This window comes from Pezoporus wallicus, unplaced genomic scaffold (assembly GCF_028554395.1).
Source record: "Pezoporus wallicus isolate ANWC-B61680 ecotype Strahan unplaced genomic scaffold, APGP_CSIRO_Pwel_v1 contig_13882, whole genome shotgun sequence".
Classification (NCBI taxonomy): Eukaryota; Metazoa; Chordata; class Aves; order Psittaciformes; family Psittacidae; genus Pezoporus; species Pezoporus wallicus.
The window spans coordinates 1-22626 of NW_026642874.1; the positions used below are offsets into that span (position 1 = coordinate 1).

The window sequence follows — 22626 nt, forward strand, 5'->3', positions numbered from 1 at the left end:
CGCCTCCTCCCTGACAGGCCTCGTGGGGCGGGAAGGGGGGGGGGGGGGGTCTGTCGTGACGGGTCGCGATACGCTGCGCGCATGGTGAATGCTGCTACGGTGAGCGCGGCCTGCTCATCCCCTCACACACACACACGCTCCTCAGCCGGGCCTGAGGCGGCGGCCCCGGGCCTCGGTGTCTCTCACAAAGGAGCTGCGGGCCTCAAACCGCCCCTGCCGGCCTGCTGGCACCCGGTGAACACCGGCGGGGGAGGGAAGGTCAGCGGCGGGGGGGACCGGCGGGGGTGCGGCACGGGCGGTATTCGCTGTTTATAAACTTCGGAAGGGCCTTGGGCGGCTTCCCGCCTTTCGGATCCTGCCTGAGCCCACTTCGTCAGGGCCGCAGAGGCGCTGCCGCCGGAGGAGAGCCGCTGTCCGCCGCGTCAGTGTGGCTGTGCTGCCGGAAAGCCGCTCCTAATGCCCCCCCGGTGCGCTTAGAGGTGCATGCAGGCCGAAGCGTGAGGCCTTTCTGGGGTCCTCCCTGAGCCCCTGTGGTGGTCACAGCCTCGTTGAAGAATGTTAATTACCCTCTTCCCCTCATGCCTCTCCATGGAGAAGGGTGTTAGGTTCCAGTCTGGAATGGAGGGGTTTCCATTCTGGGTTTATCATCCCCACTGCCGTTTGTGGGCTTGGTTTTTCAGTTAAAAACTCGGGAAAATCGGGAGGGAAGGAGCAGCTGTTGTGAAGTGGTGTAGCCCTTGTTAGACCAAAGCTTACTGTGATGAGAACAGCTCCAGCTCAAGTCCTTCCTGCCTGGATTCTTGTTTCACTGTCACTGGTGTTTGTAAATCCTGGGGGAATTCTCAGACTATACTGCAGGGGAGGAAAAACGTGGGGTTATTGGGATGTTTTCTCCTTTCTAATGTGGAACAGGGCCTGGCAGCCTGCTCCTATCTGTGGTATTTCACAGGTGGTTCTAATGGGAGTTTAGCTTGACTGCTGAGTTAACAAGTGGGTTACTTCTCAGTCCTTATCTCGGGCCTTTGGAGTAATGATTGCACTCTGATTTCCACCCATGTGGCTTTGTTTGTTTGGGTTTACTGTAAATAGTAATTTTAGCATCCTTAAGACAGATGGCCAGCAATCCTTGGCAAGCAGCTGTTGTACTGAGGTTCTGAAGTACTCCTGTTTGTAAACAGTGTCACACTGATAAGCTCCTTTGTGTGGTGTGTGTTGGACTGTTCTCACTGGTGAGTGTCTCTTTGGTTTGATTTGGGAGTGGAGGTGTTTTGATGGACTGGGCAGGAGAGCATTTACCTTTGTCAGGGGGGACTTGAAAAGGTTGGTGGGCAGAGTGGGAAATCCTTAGATTTTCCCCCCTTGGTTGGGGGTGGGGAAAAAATCCCCACGTGATTTCTGTTCAGGGCAAAGAACTTGATGTATATGTCTTGACAACATCAGGCTTTTTGCAGCCTTTCTCCCCTTTACCTGTGTGTGCCTTCTAATTCCTGCACTACTCAGCATGTCACACCCTGTCCTCAGGTAGAAGCTGTTTGAATTGTTTGTTTTCCTTCAGAATATCTTTTTCTGCTGTGTTTTCCCTTTCAACAGAAACTGAAGTGTGACTCTTTTGTCACTGTTGTGTTACAAGTGACCCAGGTTCTCTGAGGATTTTAACTGCTGTAAGAGTGAAAGAAATTTTACATTGATGGACTCTAATGGGAGGTGTGAGTAATTTTATATAGACTGCAAGGAAATCACAGCTTTTAAAATGTATGGTTTTGTACTACAGAATAATAAGTGATGGCTGAATAGGTAACAGTTTGGAAGGAGGGTTTTTCTAGTGGCTTTATATTTAATCCATCTAAGCAAGGGGGATGTGGTCTATCAAAGGTTTGTACCCTGCTATGTAATGTTAGTGGCCTACATTTTCATTCAGGTGTCAGTGGTTTGTCAGAATTCATAATGGGTCCTAGAATTAAGATATTTCATCCAAGGCAATAAGATTCCCAGCAGTGGATTTTCATGTTGGAGTAGTTTTAAGTTGGTGACCTGAACTTGTTCTAGAGTTAAAGCTGAGCCCTATGCACTCTGCTTGTGTCAGTGGCAGCACATGGAGAGTCTGGATCAAGGACCATACGAGCCAAAAACTGTTGTCCCACAGAGTGTGATGTCACTGTCACAATCCTGAGCATCAGTGCAGAGGAGGATTATGTTTAGACAGCAATGTAAGCAGGAATTCTGCTTCTTATTAATCCCTTAGCTGAAGTTTTTGTGATATTTTAGGTAGATGGTGCATAATTAAAGCTGCACAGGGCCTGGCTTTGGCTCTGTGTTTGGGGACGTTGAGGGGAGCTCCTCGGTGAAAGATAATCTAGGCCACGGAAATCATCTGCTGTTACTGTCTTCTGTCAAAGAGTGATGCAGAGAGGTCAAAGAGTGATGCAGAAAGAATCTGAAACTAATAGTGGATTTTATATTGAGCTGCTGGTGAAGAATAGTGGAGATGAGGCAAGGGTTCTTACTTCTGTTTTAATAAACAGCTGTTGAGATGGATCTAACTTTGGTTTGCTGCTGTTACACCCCATCAGAGACAAGGCACTGAGCTCAGTCCCAGATGGGGAGGCAGAGCATCAATCTCACCGTGGCAGAGTGCTTTTCCTTGCAGTGGAAGCAGCATCTCTATGTACAGAAGGGCAGTGTTTGAGTTTCCCTTTCCTCTTTGCTTTGAAATTCAACAGGATAGGCGAAGTGTAAGTCAGGTTGCATTTGTGGTGTTTGGAGTCAGAGACCCAAATTGAATGCTACTCTGAAATGAAGATGTGTCTTTCAGCTTAGAAAAACTCTCCTTTGGGTCTGCATGTGTAGGATCGTGTGCGTTTTGATACTGGAAGCGTGAAAGATTTTCCTTGTGCTTCCCGAATATTCTTGGGATTTATTCCCTTTCTTAATGCTGTATAGGGAAGGAGTGGATGGAAATAGAAACTTGTAACACTAGTCAAGCCAAAGAATTTCTTGCCTGGCAAGTGATGAGCTGTTGGATCTTTGTATTGGACCTTTAATTGAAACAAGATGGTTTGTAATGTGTGTAGCAGTGTGGGGCTCCCATAGCCTGTAACAGATCTCACAAGAGAGCTGCAAGTACAGCCTGTGTAGTTTAAAAGTCAGCTTAACCACACCACCTCCCAGGAAGTCGATGCGACAGGTTAGCCTTAAGGATCAGGACAAAGTCCCAGACTTGTTGAATGGCAGCAAAAGTGATGGGAATGCCAGACGTGAAACGGGAGGGAATTTCCGATCAGGCTGCCAAATACGGATTAGGAGTGGGGACTAACTTGTATTCTGTCTTCAGTAAGGTATCTTATTCCTCTGCACATTTAAATGACTAAATACAACTGGTCTAACTTCATCCAGACCACAGGCAGCTCAGTGAAGTGCAGAAGCCAAAGGGAAGTCAGGCAGTGCTGGAGCCCCTTTGTGAACAGGATGTGACAGCTATCAGCTGAGAGCTTCTAACAGATACATTCTGTAAAACAGGTTTGTATCAAAGGTGTTCCTGGATGATGCATTCTGTGAGGATACAGATGCTGAGGGTTCAAGAAAGGTATCTTTTACCTAAGCTGGATTTTTAGGGAAGCACTTTGAGGATTTCAGGGGCCAGAAGCCTTGGAGAAGTTGGCCTGCTTGCAATTTAGAGCATGATATTTTGACATGTTTGATTTGAATTTGCAAAAATAACAGCATTTCCTGTTTTGTTTGGCTTTTTTCTGCAGCTTCCGGGGAGTATTTAAATGCTCTTCTGCTTAGGACAGTGCTATGTAATAGTAGATAACTGTACAATAATAGCCTGGTTTTGAAACCCAGTTACTTTGCTTTTTAAGCTTTTTTGACACTAAACTGTCATTCTTGCTTGTAAGGTTATTGAGTATGTACCCATTGACACCCGGGCTTCACATCTGCAAGAACACAAAAACTTTTCCAGCCCTTTTTGATCCCATTTCTAGACCTGCGTCACGTTCCATATACCAAGTCATGTCTAGAGCACATCGGTCACCAGCGTGCGTGTCGTGTGACAGTAAGGGGACACCCCCAACAGCACAGGATGGGATTTGCTTTCTCATTTTTCCACTGCATATTTGGTTTCAGTCCTCTCAGCCTGTGCACCCTACCCCGAGTCCTTGCACCTTGGTGTTTCCAGCAGCCTGACAGGTGCCTTGCCATGTTGGAGACCTGGGGTTATCCTGAAATGTTTTCCCTCAAGTGAGAATGAGGTCTGAGAAAAGCTGGAAAATCTTACTGGCAGCCGAAATTCCTGGAGTCAGCCAAACTATGCCTCAAGTCTTATGTTCCTGTGCCTGTTACGTTGGTGGGGGGACTCCACTCTTCTGGAATGTTATCTGTAATGCATGTGTCTCACCTCAAGCCTCCCTTTTTTTATCCCCTAAGGATGTGCTGATAGCTCAGGAGGAAACTGCTATCATTTTTCATAGTAGCTCGTGGAAACCTACGTGTACCTTTGACTGCATCTGCTATCAATGGCCACTCTGAGCTGGGAGACTGGGCACTCCCAACCATTCCTGCTCACCTAGAAATCCTGAAAGTTTAGGAGTTTTGTTGCTTCTCAGCTCCTTGCTAGATTCCCTTTGGAATGACTAGTTTGGAGTGACTAGTTCACGATGGCTGGGTAATGTCGAGTTCAAATGGCCTATAGGAAAATGAGTGAGTAGCTACATGGGGAGTTACTGTCTGTACTTTGAAGCAACTTTTGGAAGGTTGGTATCCCAGTGTTTGGTTCACTGCTGATGTGATTATTTTTATCCTGACAGTCCATCAGATTTGAGTGCATCTGACACTTCCCAAGAACCACCTTGAAAACCCACAGCCTCAACTGATGACCTTGTCCTGTTTTCCAAGCACAATATTTGCTTGGCATAGGTGTAAATGCAGAAGGCAGCATCACTTTCCAGTTGTGTATTGCTAACAGTGATGCTTGCAGTCTGTGGTACACATTTAAAGATGTCTCGGTTATCTTTCACATGGAATAGGGTGTCTAGGTAACAGCTGGTTTGGGTGGCTTGATTTTTCCATTCGATCTACCATTTTATTTGGAGGGGGTATGAGAGTTTTCCTGCGTCACTGTTATAAAACTGTCTAGTCTTCTGCTTTATCTTTCTGAAAAAGTAAATTCAGGCCTATTTGTCGTTGACATTTCACACCCTGTCCAGAAAACTGCTTTTGGTCCCTTTGTGGGAAGAAGCAGGCTGATGCTTTCACAAGGTAGTGCTTGTGACTTTGCCATTTGAGAATCCCCTTGCTTTGAAGTCAGCGGGAGATGATCCTCCTGCCCTTTGGTTCCACACATGGAACATGGAGGGAATCAACAAGCTCCTGTTTGGACCACTGCTGGAAGTTTCTGCTGGGTGATGGCTTTGTGCATGCGTTAGGAATTGTGCTGTGTTATATTTGCTCTTGAGAGCAGCAACACTCGAGTGGTTTATACTGAGGTCTAAACAAAGGATATGGTTTTTAGAACGTGGGGAATTTGGAGTCAGAGTTGGGAGCACTGTGTTTTTGTGTATGTGACACGCAGGTCACAGAGTTTTAAACAAATAAACTCCAGGCCCAGGTCAGCCACAGTGCATGCTTGGATGTGTGTGTTAGTATTCCCAGGGAAAGTGTGTGTGTGTAGCCCCCAGCTGATTTCCTGGAGGATGGATCTGTAATTGGCTGTTTTAGGACTCACTTCAAAATGCTGGCATTTTTTAAAGGGCTTCAGGCTGTGCTTGGTAGGAAAAAACATTTGGGATTGAGCTGGTGAAAACTCATTTTTCCTCTCACTTTCTGCACTTGAGTGAGGAGGAGCCCTTAAAATAGGCTTCAAAGGCTGGGCTGTAGTTTGCATGTTCTCATTGGCTATTAGCGTTTTTTTTTCCCATCCTGAAATACCATGAGAAAGCTTCATTGATCTCATTTAGCTTGGTTTTGGCATGTAGTGTGTTGGGGGTTTTGTTTTGTCTCGGAAGAAACCATTGTTGCTGCTACACTCATCTGCATCTGCTGCTGCTGCTGCTGAGACACAGGACTGGTGCCCTGTCGTTTTTCAGAATGACTGTTCAGTCTCACAGGAGAAGTTGTAGACATTGCAGGAGCAGATTGAGGTACCTTTAGCTGCCACAAGCACTGTGGTTTGAAGGTGGCCAGCTAGGGAAATGTCTTCTAGAGCATCTCCTGCAGAAATGCTGCCTAGCAATGTGTTTGGTCCTCCTGCCAGCAGACTGAAAGGAAAGTGCCTTTGTTGTGCCACAGGTGTGTGCACCTGATGTGACACTGCACCCTCTTGCAGCAGCAGTAGATTTAGTTTATAGTTTACAAGTTTGGGGAGGAGATCTTGTAGGTACAATGGTTCTAACCAGGAGCAGCTCTGCTCTGGAGCCAGGCTGAGAGAGCTGGGCTGGGGCAGCCTGGAAAAGAGAAGGCTCCTGAAGGGGAGACCTTAGAGCAGCTCCAGTGCCTAAAGGGGCTACAAGAAACCTGGAGAGGGGCTTTGGACAAGGGCCTGTAGGGACAGGCCAAGGGGAATGGCTTTAACCTGCCAGAGGGGAGACTGAGATGAGCTCTTAGGCAGAAGCTCTTCCCTGGGAGGGTGCTGAGGCGCTGGCACAGGGTGCCCAGAGAAGCTGTGGCTGCCCCATCCCTGGCAGTGTTCAAGGCCAGGTTGGACACAGGGGCTTGGAGCAAGCTGCTCTAGTGGAAGGGGTCCCTGCCTGTGGCAGGGATGAGCTTTAAGGTCCTTCCAACCCAAACCAGGCTGGGATTCTGTTAATCACCAGTCCTTGTAAACCATCATATCTTACCATACATTCCCCTTTAGCTCCTCCTTCACTGCCACTGGTTTCTGAATGGAAGCTACTCACATCTTGGAGTTTTAATGAAAGTGCTCTACTCAGATGAGCTGGGATTTAGTTTTCCTGAGAAAGTAACTGAGGTAAAGAGAATCCCTCGGATGGATTGGAAGCCCCCACTGCTGAGTAATAAGAGGACTGTGTTTTGGGGCCAGAATGTAGAGTAATTGAGATGGTATTGATGTGATACAGGGCATCCACCCCTGCAGGGGAGAATGCAGTGTGAAGTGCTGAAACTGGTGAAAATCATCTTGAAAACAGTGCCAGGAGTGATGTCAGTCCTCTCATTTAAGAGGAAGACCCACTAGGGAAATACCTATTAAAAGTGAAAATTTATGTTAAGTGCCTTCCTTCTCATGTGAGAAAAAGAAAACATCCAGAATAGCTAGAAACTGGGAGCATCTGGTTTCTCTGTAAGGAAGGGGAGGGCAGCCTGGAGGAACAGGGGAGAACAGGTCCAGCCCTGGTTTGCCACAGAAGCTTTGCTTCTCAGGTTTTTAAAGGGGGTTCTGAGAACCCCTCCTTGGGAGAAACTGATGCAGTCCCATGGTCAACAGGTAAGAAAGTCTGTAGAAGTGTAAATGGTAGTAAGGGGTGAGACTTAGTGAGGGTTAGACTAAGCTGAACCCATTCTATACCCCTGACGGTGTGTGTGTTTGGAGGAGGGTTAAGTTTTACTGTGGAAGGTCTGAGACTGCTGGTTTGATGGTTGTTTTCTTCAAAGGCTCCTCCATTTCTCTGAACTGCATGGGTTTGGTTTGGGAAGGCATGGTTTGGGTCCCAGTGTGTGTGTTTTCTGCCTAACAAATGTAATGGTTTAATTCCTTAGGCTGTTAGAAGCTGGATGAAGATGTCAGCTCCTGCTTTTACCCACAGTCAATGACTTGTTTCCTCCATGCCTCACTTCAGGCCCAGTGCAATGTCTGCTTTTCATTAATGCTTTCTGTTCATTTAAAGAGCCTTTTTATTCTTTCAGATCTGTTTTTATGGAGCAGGCTGCCAGTCTGACTTTACACCTTTACCATTTCTGCTACATCCATAGCTCTCAAGTCTGCGTACATGTTTTAGCCTCTTTGTTGAATGCAAGTGTTGATTGTCAGTTGTGTTAGTCATAAGCTGTAAGTCATTTACTCTTCTTTTCTTTTTAATCTTTACTTTGTTAGATACATGGACGTAGATGGTTTTGTTTTGTTAATTTTCACACCACATCTTTTCTGTACTTTAGGTTGACTCCTCACTGCACTGTGAAAACCATTAGGAAAAGGTCCTTGGGGTTAAAACCTGGGGCTCCACAGTGTTACCTGCACTGGGGGCTAGAAATTTATTTAAATGGCGACTGATCTGTCTGAAGCTGAACCCGTGCATCATAAGGCGCTTCCACTCTTAACGGGAGCTCAGCTCATCCACACGGACAAGTTAAGTGAGGTAGGGGCTGGCCCATTCTCCAAGCTTGCCCTTGGATCAGTCCTTGACTTCCAGTCCTGCTGAAGGTTACTCAGTGCTCTTTCTCCCCTGCTCGTAGGCAACTCAATTTGGAGTCTACTAACCCCTGCAGGCACTCTCCTTCCCCTTCCCTGCTTTCCCTGAGATGTGTTTAGCAAGATCCTCAAATCTCCTTTAACGTGGAATCGAAAATAAATGATTTCTTTTGTAACTGTAAAATGGGAAACTCTCCTTTCCAAGTATCCTGGTTTGAGGGTCTTTTAAAATGCTGAAAAATCCAAATGTAACCAGAATATCTCTACATATGCTGCTTTGATTTACTTTAATTCCATTTCTAAACCTTTCTGATTCTTTACAGTATCTGTACTGATTTTCTTATGCTTTCCATAGAAGGCTGAAGACGACACAATGCCCATCCGCCGCTCCGTGAATTCTTCTCCCCGAGAAACCCCTCCCAAAAGCAAACCTGCTGAAGGTGAAGAGGTCAAAGCAGGTACAGTGTTAATTCTACAGGAGATTGTAAATGTATATCCAAACATAAGCTTGTGCTCTAACATTCCTGAAAAACCCTCCTGCCAAGACTAAAATATTCCCAATGCTTAGCTCCTTTCCACAGGCTTCTCCTGGATTATTGGGAAGTTGTGTTTTGTAGCCACTTTTCAGTCTGACCCATTCATTTTGTCCTTCATACCCTGTAGCAAAGTCCTGACACTCCAGACATGAAAACGTAGCTAAATAAAGGCCCTTTTAAGCTTGCACGTTCTTTAAAGGTAACGTTTGTGAAGTCTCAGTAGTGTCAGGAAGGTGGCTTGAGATCAAAAGGTGGAGTTGACGATGGAAGAACAATGTATTTAGGGGTTTATTCCTAAACAAGAGGATTTTACCACAATGTGTCATAAAATCTAGTCTGATATTAACGTGTATGGTCTTAGCAGCTTCACCTCAGTTTCTCAGGATGTGTCATTTCAGTATTGCACTCAGTTTCACTGACTTTGTGCTCTTTGCTGTCACAAATAAGTCAGTTACATACCAAACTACCTTAATACACTGGATTTTAAATGCATGATGCCTCTATGGGAAAACTATGCACAGGAGCATGGTGGGAGTATTAAGCTCCTTCTCAGAGACAGAGAACCTGTGTAGAGCAGTGATGGTGGACAGTTATTTATCCAGAAAGTGGGTAATGGCAGTTTATGTGCTCCTTATCTAGTAGGCAGCCAAGTCCTGTTCTCAGCTAAATATGCCAGTTTATTTGCTTGGGAAGGTGATTTCTGGTTGGATTTGATCCTGCTGATAGACAAGTGCTTCTGTCAGTGCATGTGCAGTCTAAAGCTTTGCCAAGTCTGGAAAAATAGATCGAACAGTTAGAAATCCTTCAGGTGCCACAGTGTGTGGTGCAGGAACAGCAGTGTTTGAAAACAAGGTGGGTACAAACACAGCTGCTTGTATGTTTCTATCTACATTTCTGGTAGAGATACATGGTTTGCACATTTATGAGTTAAAAATGTATAAACCTCAGCCTAAGGGAAAGCCATTTCCTCCTCCCATCCCCACCCAGGCCTCTCTGACAAGGGATGATTACAACAGTAACTTTGGAGTTAAGAAGGAAAGACGAGGGAATTAGTGCTCTGTGAAAAGCTGCACGATGTTGTTTGACATTATTCTGGCATCCGATGGCTGATTGCACCTTATTGAAGCTCCTCTCAGTAGTTCTGTTTACTTCTTAAGTTACATTTAGATAATCTGTTTAAACTGGAGAAAGGAAATTGTCTGAAGGGAAATAATTTTTGGGGTGTGTTCTTAGGCTTTTTATCTCACACACCTCCTCCCCCCCCCCCCGCCCCTCCCCGCCTTCCTGAAGAATAAAGGCTCATTTCTGGCACTAACTTGATGTATTTTCATGTCTTTTTAGATGCAGAAGTCACCTCTGAGGAATCTGCCTCTGTTGGAGAAGAACAAGAGACTGAAACCCTGCCTGCAGCATCCAGTGAAGCAGAACAGCCAAAGGAACCTGAGACTGAAGGGAAGGGGGAGACCAAGCCCTCAGAAGAAACCAAAAAGGAGTAAGGCTCTTTCAGCTTAGTGCTGAATTCGGGGAATTGGGTAAATTTCTGAACAAAGTTAGGTTGTAGAGGTGGAAAAGATGGCAGGAGAGATGGAAAAAATAGGATGTGTCCCTTGAAAAAGTGCTTGTATTTCTCAGGAAGAAGCTACCAGTCGAGTGTGGCTGCTGTTCTAGAACGTGTGTGAGACTGAATATCCAGAGAGAGTCTCTTTTTTCTAGTAGAAATGCCAAAATCTTTAAATTCTTTTCAGTGTCAGATGTTGTGGAGTTGTTGCTGTGCTGCTGTTGGCTTGTTTTACAGTGTCTCTTGTCTTAGTATTGATTTTTATTCCTCCAAAGTGAGAAGGATCAGTCTAAGGAGAAAGAGAAGAAGGTGAAGAAGACCATTCCTGCCTGGGCTACTCTTTCTGCTAGCCAGCTAGCTAGAGCACAGAAGCAGACTCAGATGGCTGCCACCTCACGTCCCAAAATGGATGCTATTTTAACTGAGGCCATCAGGGTAAGCAGGAGACAAATGTTTCTTTTGTTCATCTGTTGCAAAGCAGGATAATTTGTGTGCCTAAAATTCACATTTCAGCTTGCTGCTGGTGCTGATGATAGTGCTGGCTGTCAGCAAGAAACACTGTGTGAGACACGTGTGCTTCTGCTTGGAAGCCCGTGGAGCTGAAATGTGAGTCCATGATGATGGTGATGATGAGAGGCCCTGTAGCTTATTTCTTTGTTTAGAATTTGTTTCCTCCCTCATTACATTATTAGAAACAGGGAGGATGACATAATCTGCTTGATTGCTGTCATCATTTAATTTGGTGTGCCTTCTAGCCACACTTAACTTGATTTACCTTGATTAAGCCATCTATTTGATACGTGCTTTATTCAGCATTAACTTATTCTAATTCAAGGCAGATGGAGAAACTGTAAACTAGCATTCCAGAGTGGTGTTGGGGTGGGTCTACTGTATCCCTCCTGCTTGTAAGAAGAGCCCTGTGCTGTTGTAGTTGTGTTGCTTGCTCTCCCCTTGAGGCTTGTTTCACACGTGCTGCCTTCAGAGCTGGCCTGGATTCTACCCACCTTAATTGCAGGATGGCCTTTCCACCTGGTCTATTTTCAAAATGTGATCTTCAGCTTAGACTTTTTGCTGTTTTGCTAATGTCAAGCCTCCATCTTCTTAGAAACACAGAATTGTCGACTTGTTCTGACTTAATAACTCTGACTTTAGTGCACCAACTTGCCAGTTGTGCAGCAGTGATTTGTCAAAAGGTGACTGTATTTTGTAGTACCATTTAGTGTTTAAGCCATTACATGTAAGTGCTGCAGAACAGAGGAGTGATTGACTGTGCTGCTGTTGTGTTGTCTGCTCTTTAGCTTAAGTATTTTGTTAGTTGTATTTTATCCTCTTGAGGCATTATGAGCAAAAGGCCAGCCTGGCATTCTGTGTTGATGTGCCGGCCTGTATGCATCAGTTCAATTGCTGTTCTCCAGTCCCACAGCGAGATCATTCCAGTACAAGTGGTTTCTGCTAATGTTCTGCTTCCATTTCAGGCATGCTTTCAAAAGAGTGGTGCATCCGTTGTTGCAATACGCAAATACATCATCCATAAATACCCTTCCCTGGAGCTGGAGAGGAGAGGCTATCTGCTAAAGCAAGCCTTGAAAAGGGAGCTGGAGAGAGGAATCATTAGGCAGGTAAGAGCTGCTTTGTGGAGCAGCACTGGAGGTGATGTTACTGAATTACATACAGGTAGTAGGTCTTTTCTTCCTCATGAAGGTTAATCAACCTGTTTCTCCACTTCATTAGATACCGACAGGATTTCACTGTTGTTCTGTCATTCAGACACTTTGCCCAGTTGTCTTTTGTGCAATGTATGACCGTTTCTTGATGTTGTGTCATACAGCATTGCAGCAGCCTTTGTCTTCAAACTCAGTCCAGCACTGTCACTTCTGCAGCAGCAGATTTAGCACTAATTTACGCTTGTGATGTCTGTTAGGATGTCATGGTATGTTGTTAATGTCTTGGCTGTAGTTTCTGATCTTATTAAAGTTTCAGTGGGTTCAAACAGGCCTCTGCCATAACAGTCCATCACCAGGGTGACAGTGCAGTCAAAATCTGTGTAATGGTGTCAGTGAGTCTCTTTCAGGTTGTTATTCTGAGTTACTTTGCTGAAGACTGAAATGGACTTTCTTTCAAACTAGGTAAAAGGAAAGGGAGCTTCTGGCAGCTTTGTGGTGGTGGCTAGTGCAGGAAAATCTGTTCCAAAATCCAGAGACAGAAAGGTAAGATGGATCATTTTAAACAATACCCTGAAAGATCTTGCACTGAAACACATGTATCTTACCAAAGGCAGCTTAATCCCAACCCAGACAGTATTATCCTTGCTGTACTTTTCCTCCCCAAGTATGGTAATTAAAAAACCTGTTCATAAAATCAGAACCAGAAAGTTAGTTTTAGAAATTAAACCAAGTAGAATAAACAAAATCTTAGTTTTAAAATGTTTACATTAAACCCCTAGGCTTTGGTTCAGAGGCAGAAAACTGAATAACCAGGAAGCTCCTCTTCTGTCTTTACCTGGTAGAGAGACATGCCTCTCAGGTATTGTAAGAGAGCTTTATGCTACTGCTGTCTGTTCTATCTGTTGCATGGATAAATGGAAGACTTCAGTCTTGAGGACTGTCAGGTGAACAATTTTTCCATGAGCTGTGAGTGCAGAGGGAGGAAGAAGACAGTGTCCTAAGCTTTCTGGAAGAAAGCTGCTGATGTTGGGTGTATATTGCTCTGAGGTAGTACTATGTGATATGGGAGGGGGTGGTTGAGCCTAGTCCTCACAGTTAGTCCAGCTCCACTGTTCTCCACTCTCTGCTGCACTGGAGGTATGAATTAAGTTTCTAACACTGTGGTTAAAAAACACTTAGCTAGAATTGCTGATCCCCTTGCAGCTTAGATGGATGAACCCACAGAGTATTGTAATGTATCTTTTCACTTCTGGGGAGACCAAAAGCCCTAAAGCTGAGGGAAACAGTGACATGCTTGGTACTAGGGAACAGGAGAAAACTAATTGCAGTGTAACTTTTTAAATAGAGGTCACTGGCTCCACAAGAAGTTTGAGCAAGACACCTGATAACTGCCAACACATCACTTTTATTGTCTTCAGCATATCAGTGTCTTTGTTCCTAGTTACTTTCTCTGTGTTGCAGCAAAACAAACAGCTTGCTTTTGTTGTTGGTGAATGCAGCTAGCAGCTGTCTGGTGAGCAGCACCCTCACCCCTTCGACTGTTTGCAAAGCTGCTGTTCAGCATCAAAACCATTAAACTTCAGCACATTTTCCCACTGTCTTTTCTGTATAAAAAACAGACTTTATTTTTTTCTGCTCATGCCCTCCTCACAGTAATAAAGGGATGGAGGAAAATTCAGAAGGGAAAGTTGGCTTCAATCAGGATTTCATTCTGTCATCTAAAAACCCACTCCTGTTTAAGGTATTCATTTTTGGGCAGATGTAAAAAGCCTTTGGTGGGGTATAAATTTCATGGCAGTGTGTAAGATTTTCACTTGTGTCAGAAGGGCAGCAGAGGAAAGTGTGTGTAGAAAGAGGAAGGAAACTGATGTAAAAATACAGATGTTGTTAAATACTGAGCAATTTCTATTTGCAAAACTATCCAGAGACTCCTATGAAAATTCCAGCCAAATTTGCTTGGTTTTACCCGAACTTTTTAAATTGTTAAAGAATTGCCTTACAGAACTTGATTTTGCAGATCTGTGTCCGATGTCAGGAGCACTTCTCCCCTGTGCATTGCTGCTTCAGATACCCCAGACTTTTAGGCCCCACTGATGAGTAAAGTGTATGTATTTCAGAAAAGCACTTCTACTTCGGCTGCAGAGCAACAAGTGAAGCTGGAAGATATCCTGCCCCTGGCTTTCACCCGCCTTTGTGAGCCGAAGGAAGCTTCTTACAGCCTCATCAAGAAATATGTGTCTCAGTATTACCCCAAACTCAAAGTAGATATCAGGTAGGTGCAGGAGTATGCTGTTGTAAGCAGAGCTGCAGAGGAGCAGTGAAATACAGCCTTCCTTTGGCTTTGCCTTGCTTCCCAGCGATCCAGTTCAGTGTTGCAGAAGGCAGGTGGTGCTCTGCCTTGTAGAGCCTGCAGGAAAACTTGAGGAAAAGCTGTGCCTTTTCCTGCATCCCTCCACACCCAGTCTTTGTTCCTGATGCCAACATCAGCGTTGACTGTGCACCTCCACCCTTAATCAAAACGAGCTCCCTTTAGCTGCGGGGATGTGAAGCCTCTCCTTGGGATCTTGTCCTGTCCTTGGTTCTGGATGCCTTAGCTGGCATGTGCTTACAGTAAGCTTTAAGCTCGCTTATATGAAATGGGTCAAAGCTTGGGGAAGAAGCAAACCTAGGAAAGCCATGTGTGCTACCTCTTGCAGGGGCCTGTACTTATCCCTTGTTGTCTGTGAGCTGACTCATTGCCCACCGACTCGAAATGTGCTTTTCAAAATGATTAAATCCTCCCAAGTGGAGCTTGTCTGTTTCTGGATGCAGTGACACCAAGGAAACGTTGCAGTTCAGTTTCCACTAACGTACATTGTTTTTCTCATGTAATCAGCGCTTGCTGACAGATCTCTATTTAAAATGCCTGTAGGTAGGCAGATACCGCTCGTAAGTACTGCTCTGCTCATACTCTGTATAAAGCCTTGTTTCTCTGTTTGTTTTTGAAGCTGTCAGTCTGTGTGTGTGTCAGTAAAGCTTTATCTTCCTGTATTTCAGACCCCAGCTCTTGAAGAATGCCCTCCAGAGAGCTGTAGAGAAGGGCCAGTTAGAGCAGATCACAGGGAAGGGAGCGTCTGGGACATTCCAGGTCAGAGCCAGAGTTCATCTTGTTTTGTTGACTATACTGACCACAAGCCTTGGATATAAGTTAACACCCCCTCTTCCCCCCCACCTCAGTTTCATTGGGTACACCTTTCTTTAGCAGCCTGTCATGTTCAGGAGTTGTCCAACTATGAAGCAGTAGGACTCTTATTCTCCTCTGGGTCTACATTTCTGGAGCAGCCCCCCCTGCCTTCCTTGCTTAGCGTGTTCCTCACGCTGCTTCGGCTCTGACTCATTAGCACAGTAGGGGAGATGGTGGGGTAAGCTTTCCTTTACCATCTCTTATTGTGGGTGCAGTAGGTACCCCAGATGCCTGCAACGCTTTGTTCTTGTGGATGTTCCACAGAAGCCTCTTGGGTACATTTGGTCTGGGAGATGGAAGAAGAGCTGATTTATTTCCTTCCCTAAGTGATAGGCCCTTAGATTGCCACATCCTTGCAGTGTATTTGGGGACTGGGACAATATGTTACTGATGATAAGCCCTCCAGGCCACTTGACTAGGCCTGTCCTCCCAGTTAAAGGTGGGAGAGCAGCGTTCCCCGTGCCGTGTTTAATGTAAAACATATCTGTGCTGATGCAGGAGCGCCGACCCACCTGGTGCAGAGGAGCTTGTCCTGACCTGGTTTGGGAGAATTTTGTCTTGATGCTTTTCTCTTCCTCCTTGGAAAATAGCTGAAGAAATCAGGGGAGAAGCCCCTGCTGGGTGGGACTCTGATGGAAGACGCCATCCTGTCTGCTATTGCGGCCATGAACGAACCGAAGACCTGCTCCACCACAGCCCTCAAGAAGTATATCCTGGAAAACCACCCAGGGACCAACTCCAACCTCCAGGGTAAAGTACCAGTCTGTGTGATGCTTCTCTTTTGCATGCTGAAAGAGTCCTGCAGCTGCAGATGTGTCTGCGCAGCACCTTTAAAGTATTCCATTGAGCTTGCTTTGGAACTGACAGCTGCTCAGCTCTTTGTGCTGCAGAGATGCTCAGTGGTTTTAATTCCCATTAGCTCCTTTCAAGCCTGACAAAGGCTAGTTTGAGACATAATACATGTTTCTCTTGTCTGTAGCACGTTCCCAGGAAAGGGGAATAGTATTCAAGTACTTTTGTTGTTCTTAAATCACCAAGTTGATTTCATCTGTCTGTCTCTATTTTGAAAGGCTACAGCTTGGCATAAATGCAGTTCCCAGTTGCTTTTTAGTTAGAGAAGTTGCACAGTCTAACTTTCAAAACATTCGCAGGCACCCCTCTCACGGATTTGCTTGAGGTCATTCTTTGGCTCTGATTTTTAAAAGGTCAAGCAAGTGAGGAGAGAAACAATCCTGTTGTATTTGGAAAGAGATTTGGTATGTCTTTGTTCTCAGGAATGACTCTAATGTCTGTTTTGGCTTTTGCGTTAGCAGAAGCAATACTAACAGACGCTTTAAAGCAGATGTTTTAATGGTTTATGTGCATTATTTGGCCTGAGCCCCACTGCTGTTTATTAACCAGTGTGTGAGGTCACTTGAAGCAGGATGAGGTCACTTGAAGCAGGATGAGCTCACAGCAGTCTTCACTAGAGTCAAACATAGAGGTAAATGAGTTTGTTGCTGTGATGTCATGGTTCTGGTGCCATTTGTTAGAACATGGGCTGGAGGGAGGCTGCTGATCCCCTACTTCATCTGGAGCTGAAGCACAGCAGCAGCACATCAGTTTGAAACAGGGCTTACTGATGCTGAGAGAACACAGGTTCCCTCACAGCAGCGTGGGCTAAAGAAGCTGCCTGAGGCCTTCTGCCAATTAGAGACTGATGTCAAGCCTGACTTCTTCATCTTGGGGCAGGGAGAAGAGTTTCCAGGCATCCTAAGCACTTGCATGATTTATTTTCAGGAGCATTGGAATTCTCCCTGGTCCTCAGAGGCCTATGCTCAGCCAGCCTCGAGTGCTTGTCAGTCTTGCAAGTCACATAAAGAAATTTCAGCTTGCAATCTGTTGTTTTCTTTCCCTTTCTGTTACATAAAAGGAATTTTGATGATCTCTGCTCTGTTTTAAGAGCAACCAGAGGAAGATCTGGTGAGATGTAAAAGCTGACGCGTGCACACTGCAGAGCCAGTGCTCTGCACTCCTCCTCCTTTTATACCTGACTGGAGTCAAGTGCTATTTATCTTTCTGCTGCTCCTTATCTTTGATACAAAGACTAAAACCAGCCTTAGGCTTTGTATTGCTCCTGTTTTATGAAAGTGTGGATTTTTAAAGAGTTCTTGAACTATGAGGATCCAAATGTTGCAACAGTAGTGACTTCATGGATAGGATCAAGTCCTTTAGCTGTGCAGGCTCTTCCAGTGCCATTCAAAGTACAGTATTTCAGCAGAAGCAGCCCTGGTGTAAGTATGGCCTTGTCCCAAAGGATTCGCTTGCTGTGAAATGTCAGTGCTTGATAAAAGCCTGTTTCAGTAGTGTGGAATAAGCAGCTGGAGCAAATACCTTTGCATTAATTGTCCCCACAGATTCAGTGACAGTTCAGCCACTGTGTTTCTTTGTATTTTCCTATTTCTCAAGTGAACCTCTTTGGAAGGTGCTTGAGGCCAGCCTTGCTCTGCCCTTGGTTTGGAGGGAGCTAAATATGAAAATGGGCCCTCTAATTCAAGCTGCAAGTGGTTTTGAGCTAACTAAACAACTTCAGCCCTCTTGCCAAAGATCCTCTGTACTTGCACAGGTTTGGTTACAATTCTTACACAGTGCACATAGAACAGAAGGCTGGAATAAAAAGTGTATTTGTCCTATGTCTAGACCAGGTATTTTCCCTTTAAAAAGCAAAACAAGAACACAGACTGGGGAAAGATGCATCACATTTGACATTTAGGGATACAAGGAAGGTAAAACCAGGGTAAAGACACAAGTCTTTAAAAAGCCCTTTGGAGAACAGGCTGTAGAAAGTTGATATTTGGGTTAAATATGGACAGCAGTAATTCCATGCCACTACTGATTGCATTTAGGAAGGAGCATCCTTTGATGGGGACATCAAAACCGTGCTCTGTTCCTGACTTCATCCTTTCGAGAATTTAAAGCCACACTTGCTAAGTGCTCTGCAGGTGTCCTAGCAAAGGAGACTTCATCCTGGCTTTCCAGCTCTGATTTCAGAGGGCTCTGCAAGGAGCAGTAAGGTCAGACAAGAGGATAAATATAGCAGCAGCCTTCCTCTGATTTTTTTTATCTGATTTTATTTTCACAGTGCATCTACTGAAGAGAACCCTGCAGAAATGTGAGAAGAATGGCTGGATGGAGCAAATCTCTGGAAAGGGCTTCAGTGGAACCTTTCAGCTTTGCTTCCCTTATTATCCTAGGTAAAGCACTTGGCTGTTAAACAGAATTCAAGGCAAGTGTTGAGGAGGTTAGCCAGGTAGCACTGCAGAGGTCCATCAGTTGACCTCTTTACAGGGAAGTTTGTGGAGGGTTTAATAACTGATGAACTGCAGCATTCACAGAATCCCAGAGTGGTTTGAGTTGGAAGGGACCTTAAAGCCCATCCAGCTCCAACTCCTGCCACAGGCAGGGACCCCTTCCACTAGAGCAGCTTGCTCCAAGCCCCTGTGTCCAACCTGGCATTGAGCACTGCCAGGGATGGGGCAGCCACAGCTTCTCTGGGCACCCTGTGCCAGCGCCTCAGCACCCTCCCAGGGAAGAGCTTCTGCCTAAGAGCTCATCTCAGTCTCCCCTCTGGCAGGTTAAAGCCTTTGTCCTATCCCTACATACCACCCACACTCTAGATAATGCCATTACTTGGATGTCTGACTGTGAGTGAACATAAAGCTAGCAAGGAAGCAAGGGAAGCTTTTAAGGGCAGTAAAGTCTTCTCAGATCCTCTGTCATGGTGCTTTTATTGCAGGATGGAGGCTTTTTAAGTGTTGCTGTGCTAAAACAAGTTCACGTGAGCAGGTAGCGTGGTGGTGTTAATGCAAGGATGCTCACAATGAGTAGGACCCAGCTGTTTCTTAATGCTGACGTAGAGGAGAGGTGGGAGGAGGGAAGATGACCTAGATTAGCTGTTGTGAGACTGAAACAGCCTTTCTTCTGCTGGGAGTGTATATTGTGCTGGGCCACGTGGAGCCCAGAGATGGTGACTTAGTGTCCCAGAAAGAGCCAAATGGCAACATAGTGATTGGAAAAGTCTCTGCTAGGGTTACCAAAGGCTTGCTGGAGTCTTATCCTTAATAGCAAGTCACACTCTGACATGAATCCTCTTGTAGCCCAGATGTGCTCTATCCAGAGAAGCAGCAGGATGAGGACTCTGAGGAATCTGATGAGGAAGAAGAGGAGGAATCTGAGGAGGAAGAAGAATCTGAAGAGGAAGAGTCTGAGGAGGAAGAGCCGCCACCAAAGAAGAGGTATGGCCGCAGGAGAGAGGAATGGGCTTGTTCAGATGATACAAGTGACTCTTGGTTTGTCTCCCGGTGTGGTTATTTATCCACAGGGCTGTTACTCAGAGGTGTTGGAAGAAGTTTCTGATAATGCTTTGCTCCAGAGATACTGATCTCCCCTATTCCATAGTTTGAAGCTCACCTCTTTTTTTCCTCCAGATGAGAGGAGAGCCTGTATTTATTCTTTGTATTGCCTGTAGTCTTCTGAAGTCGCTTTTTGTGCTTCACAGAAGTGTGACATTTCACAGGGGACTTTCAGTATTTATTGTTTCCTTAGGAAATGTTTTCCCTACAATAGTAGTATTGCAGTCCTGTACAAAGCCAGCCTTCCTCAGAATGCGGATTTAACATAAGTGGTGTTGGTTAAGTAATACAACTGCATTTAGAGAGGAGAGTGGTCAGGTCTCTGAACTGTTCTGACAATCGACTTTGATTCATTATTTGTATGTTCATATCCCTAACGAAGGAGGTGGAAACCTCTCTGGCAGAGCCCTGTGGGCATTGAGAAGTGCTGAGCATGGCAAGATCTGCCAGAGGAGCTGTTGCTCTTTGAGATTTAGCTAATGAAATGTACTGCTGCATAAAGCAATACCCATGGTAAAGGAGGATGACAAGATGCAGATTGACGATGGCAGCAGCTCTGCTCTGGGTACCATTTGTGCCTCCACTGAGCTCTTGTGCTGTCTCTCTCTGACAGGATGCAGAAGAGGCCACCCCCAAAATCACGGAGCAGGGCCCCTCCGATGAAGCGAAGAGAGTCCAAACCCAAACCAAGGAAAACCCCCGCCGCCAGCCGGGGCAAAGCAAAGCCCCCCCCAAAGGTTAAAACCCCTGCTAAGAAAGCCAAACCAGCAGCCTCAGCCATCAAGAAACCCTCTGGTGGCAGCTCTTCTAAGAAACCAGCAGCCAGTGGGAGGAAGGAGGTGAAACCCTCTGCCAAGGGCAAATCCACCATGAGGAAATCTCTCCGGGCAAAAAAGTAAAACCTTTGGAGTGTCAGGGAATGCCATGGTCAAATCCACAGTCTTGTTTTCTAAGTCGAACATGCGTTTGTATTTTAGTTCTGATGCTTCAACACTTCTTTTAATGGGGTTTTATTATTTTTGTTTTCTTGAATGATGGGGGGGGAAAAGCTGCAACTTAAATCAAAGCTACCCGAGGAGTTGTTAGAGCTCAATGCCGGGCCTCGTGCCTGCCCCTCCCCTGGAACAAGTCATCTGTCGTTTCTGCAATAATGGTAGGACTTCTTCTAGGGCATATACAACCTGTACATTTTCTGGTGTTCCTCTGGGTTGGGGGCTGGGGAGGGCGGGGGGGCTTGGCTTTTAAACGTTCTTCAAAGAAGATCTTTATATCTTCAGCCAGCAGGAACAGGATGACTGGGGGAATGTGATTCTTAAAGAGAAGGTACAAGGGCAAAAGAGTCCTCCCTATATCCCCTGCATTACGAGGTCCTTATCGCTTCTGTGAAGAAGCAGTGTATATACAGCACTTGCACTGAGTCCTGGAGGTGCTGCTTTCTGCTCGGCTGGTAGAGGGGCAGGCTGAGGAGGTGGCACATTTGGCTCCTTCAGACCAGCAGGGTTTGTTTGATGGTGAGTCAGAGCTTCAGTAATCACCTCCTGCAGCATCCACTGATCGTCTGATGCCAGAGGGGCTCCAGAAGGGGTAGTTCTCGGTTAGGCGGGTGATTTGAATTAGTGTTTCCATGCCACATCTGTTACCTTAAAACCAAAACATATAAAAGTCTTCTTGAAATCCAAGTTTCCAATGTTTTTAAGAGATGAAGAGCCTGAGTTTGGTCACCTCTTGTTTACCCTTTTTTAAAGAACAGTGGGAGAGCTATACAATTGCTAATGTAGAGATGTTGATAAGTGAAGAACATGCCGTTTGCTAAAATAAAATGAAACTAGATTCCAGGCCTGCTCTGTGTGTCCTTTCTCTTCCTCGCCACAGCTTCCTCCTCCTGGAACTGCAGAGAGGAGGGAATTACCATCAGCATGGATTGCTGCGGAGGCAAATCTTTGTTAAATGCACTTTGCCAGCGTGAAAGAGTGGGGCTGCTTTAGCCTGAGCACTGTAGCTCAACTGACTTGTGACCTTTCTCTTCCCTGGTTTCTCTGGAGGCAAAGGTGAGCAAGTAGAAAGCTCTGTTTGAACCTCTTCCTGCTTGTCTTCTCCCTCTGCCCCCCATCAGTGGCCAGTGGGGACAGGAAAAGACCAGCTGAAATCATCCCCTGCTCAACAGAGCAGCACCTGCAGTCAGAGCACTCTCTACCTCGTCCTTGTGCACTGGTGATTCCAATGTGACCTGACAGTTTCATTCACCGTGCTTTGGGAAAGAGCTTGGCATGTTCCATGCTGAGAGGGGAGCGGCAGTACCTCTAAAAATCAAATGCAAAACAAAAGAGAAAACAACCCTATTGAGTTTATTCTTTTTAGTTGCTGTCCCTGTGTGCTGTCTTGGACAACAGGGAGGTTAGAAAACCATGTCAGAAATGGCCTCAATTGTTGTCAGCCCCATAGCAAGGGTGCAGACATGGGGAGGTTAAAAAAATAAGTTATGGAAACTGGGAGGGTGAAAGCCCTGGTCAAAGAGTGATCCACAGGGATGCAAAGCAATAGGAAGCATTAGTTCATGGCTCGCTCTAAGGGCTGCTTGTACAGGGGTTTGACACTTCAAGGAACCAAGTTTGAGGAACTGCTTCACTCAAGGACACGTATTTACAGGGGCACTGAGCCCTGCCCCAGCTGTAGGGCAGTTTGTGACCTCCCTCATCCCAGCATTCCCACACCGACCACCCCATGGGCAAAACACTGGTCTGGATAACACTGATGTTCCACACGTGGCTGTGGCTCAGTTTTGCTGCGAGGCACCTTGAATTAGAGCCCTGTGCTGAAAACAGCCATCGGCTCCCTTGGTCACCCCCAAACTCTTTGGCTGGGGTTTTAATTGCTAATTAAGTGGTTTCTGTGCAC

The 22626-nt window shown here is 45.7% G+C and overlaps 1 protein-coding gene across 5 annotated transcripts; it reads left to right on the plus strand.

The window, feature by feature from the left end:
• Nucleotides 1-215: 215 nt before the first annotated feature.
• Nucleotides 216-21566, plus strand: HP1BP3 (heterochromatin protein 1 binding protein 3). Of its 5 annotated transcripts, none has more exons than XM_057433011.1 (13): nucleotides 216-234; nucleotides 8107-8306; nucleotides 8715-8817; nucleotides 10237-10387; nucleotides 10729-10888; nucleotides 11929-12072; nucleotides 12580-12660; nucleotides 14235-14389; nucleotides 15154-15244; nucleotides 15931-16090; nucleotides 18462-18573; nucleotides 19477-19614; nucleotides 20345-21566. In XM_057433011.1, exons 2-13 carry the CDS (start codon nucleotides 8211-8213, stop codon nucleotides 20628-20630), a joined length of 1677 nt encoding a protein of 558 aa, XP_057288994.1. In that variant the 5' UTR covers nucleotides 216-234; nucleotides 8107-8210; the 3' UTR covers nucleotides 20631-21566. The 5 variants fall into 5 exon arrangements, with proteins under 5 accessions (XP_057288994.1, XP_057288996.1, XP_057288995.1 ...); XM_057433010.1 differs by lacking the exon at nucleotides 216-234 and adding an exon at nucleotides 7578-7999; XM_057433012.1 differs by lacking the exon at nucleotides 216-234 and having other exon boundaries at nucleotides 7577-8306; nucleotides 8718-8817.
• The last annotated feature ends 1060 nt before the right edge of the window (nucleotides 21567-22626 follow it).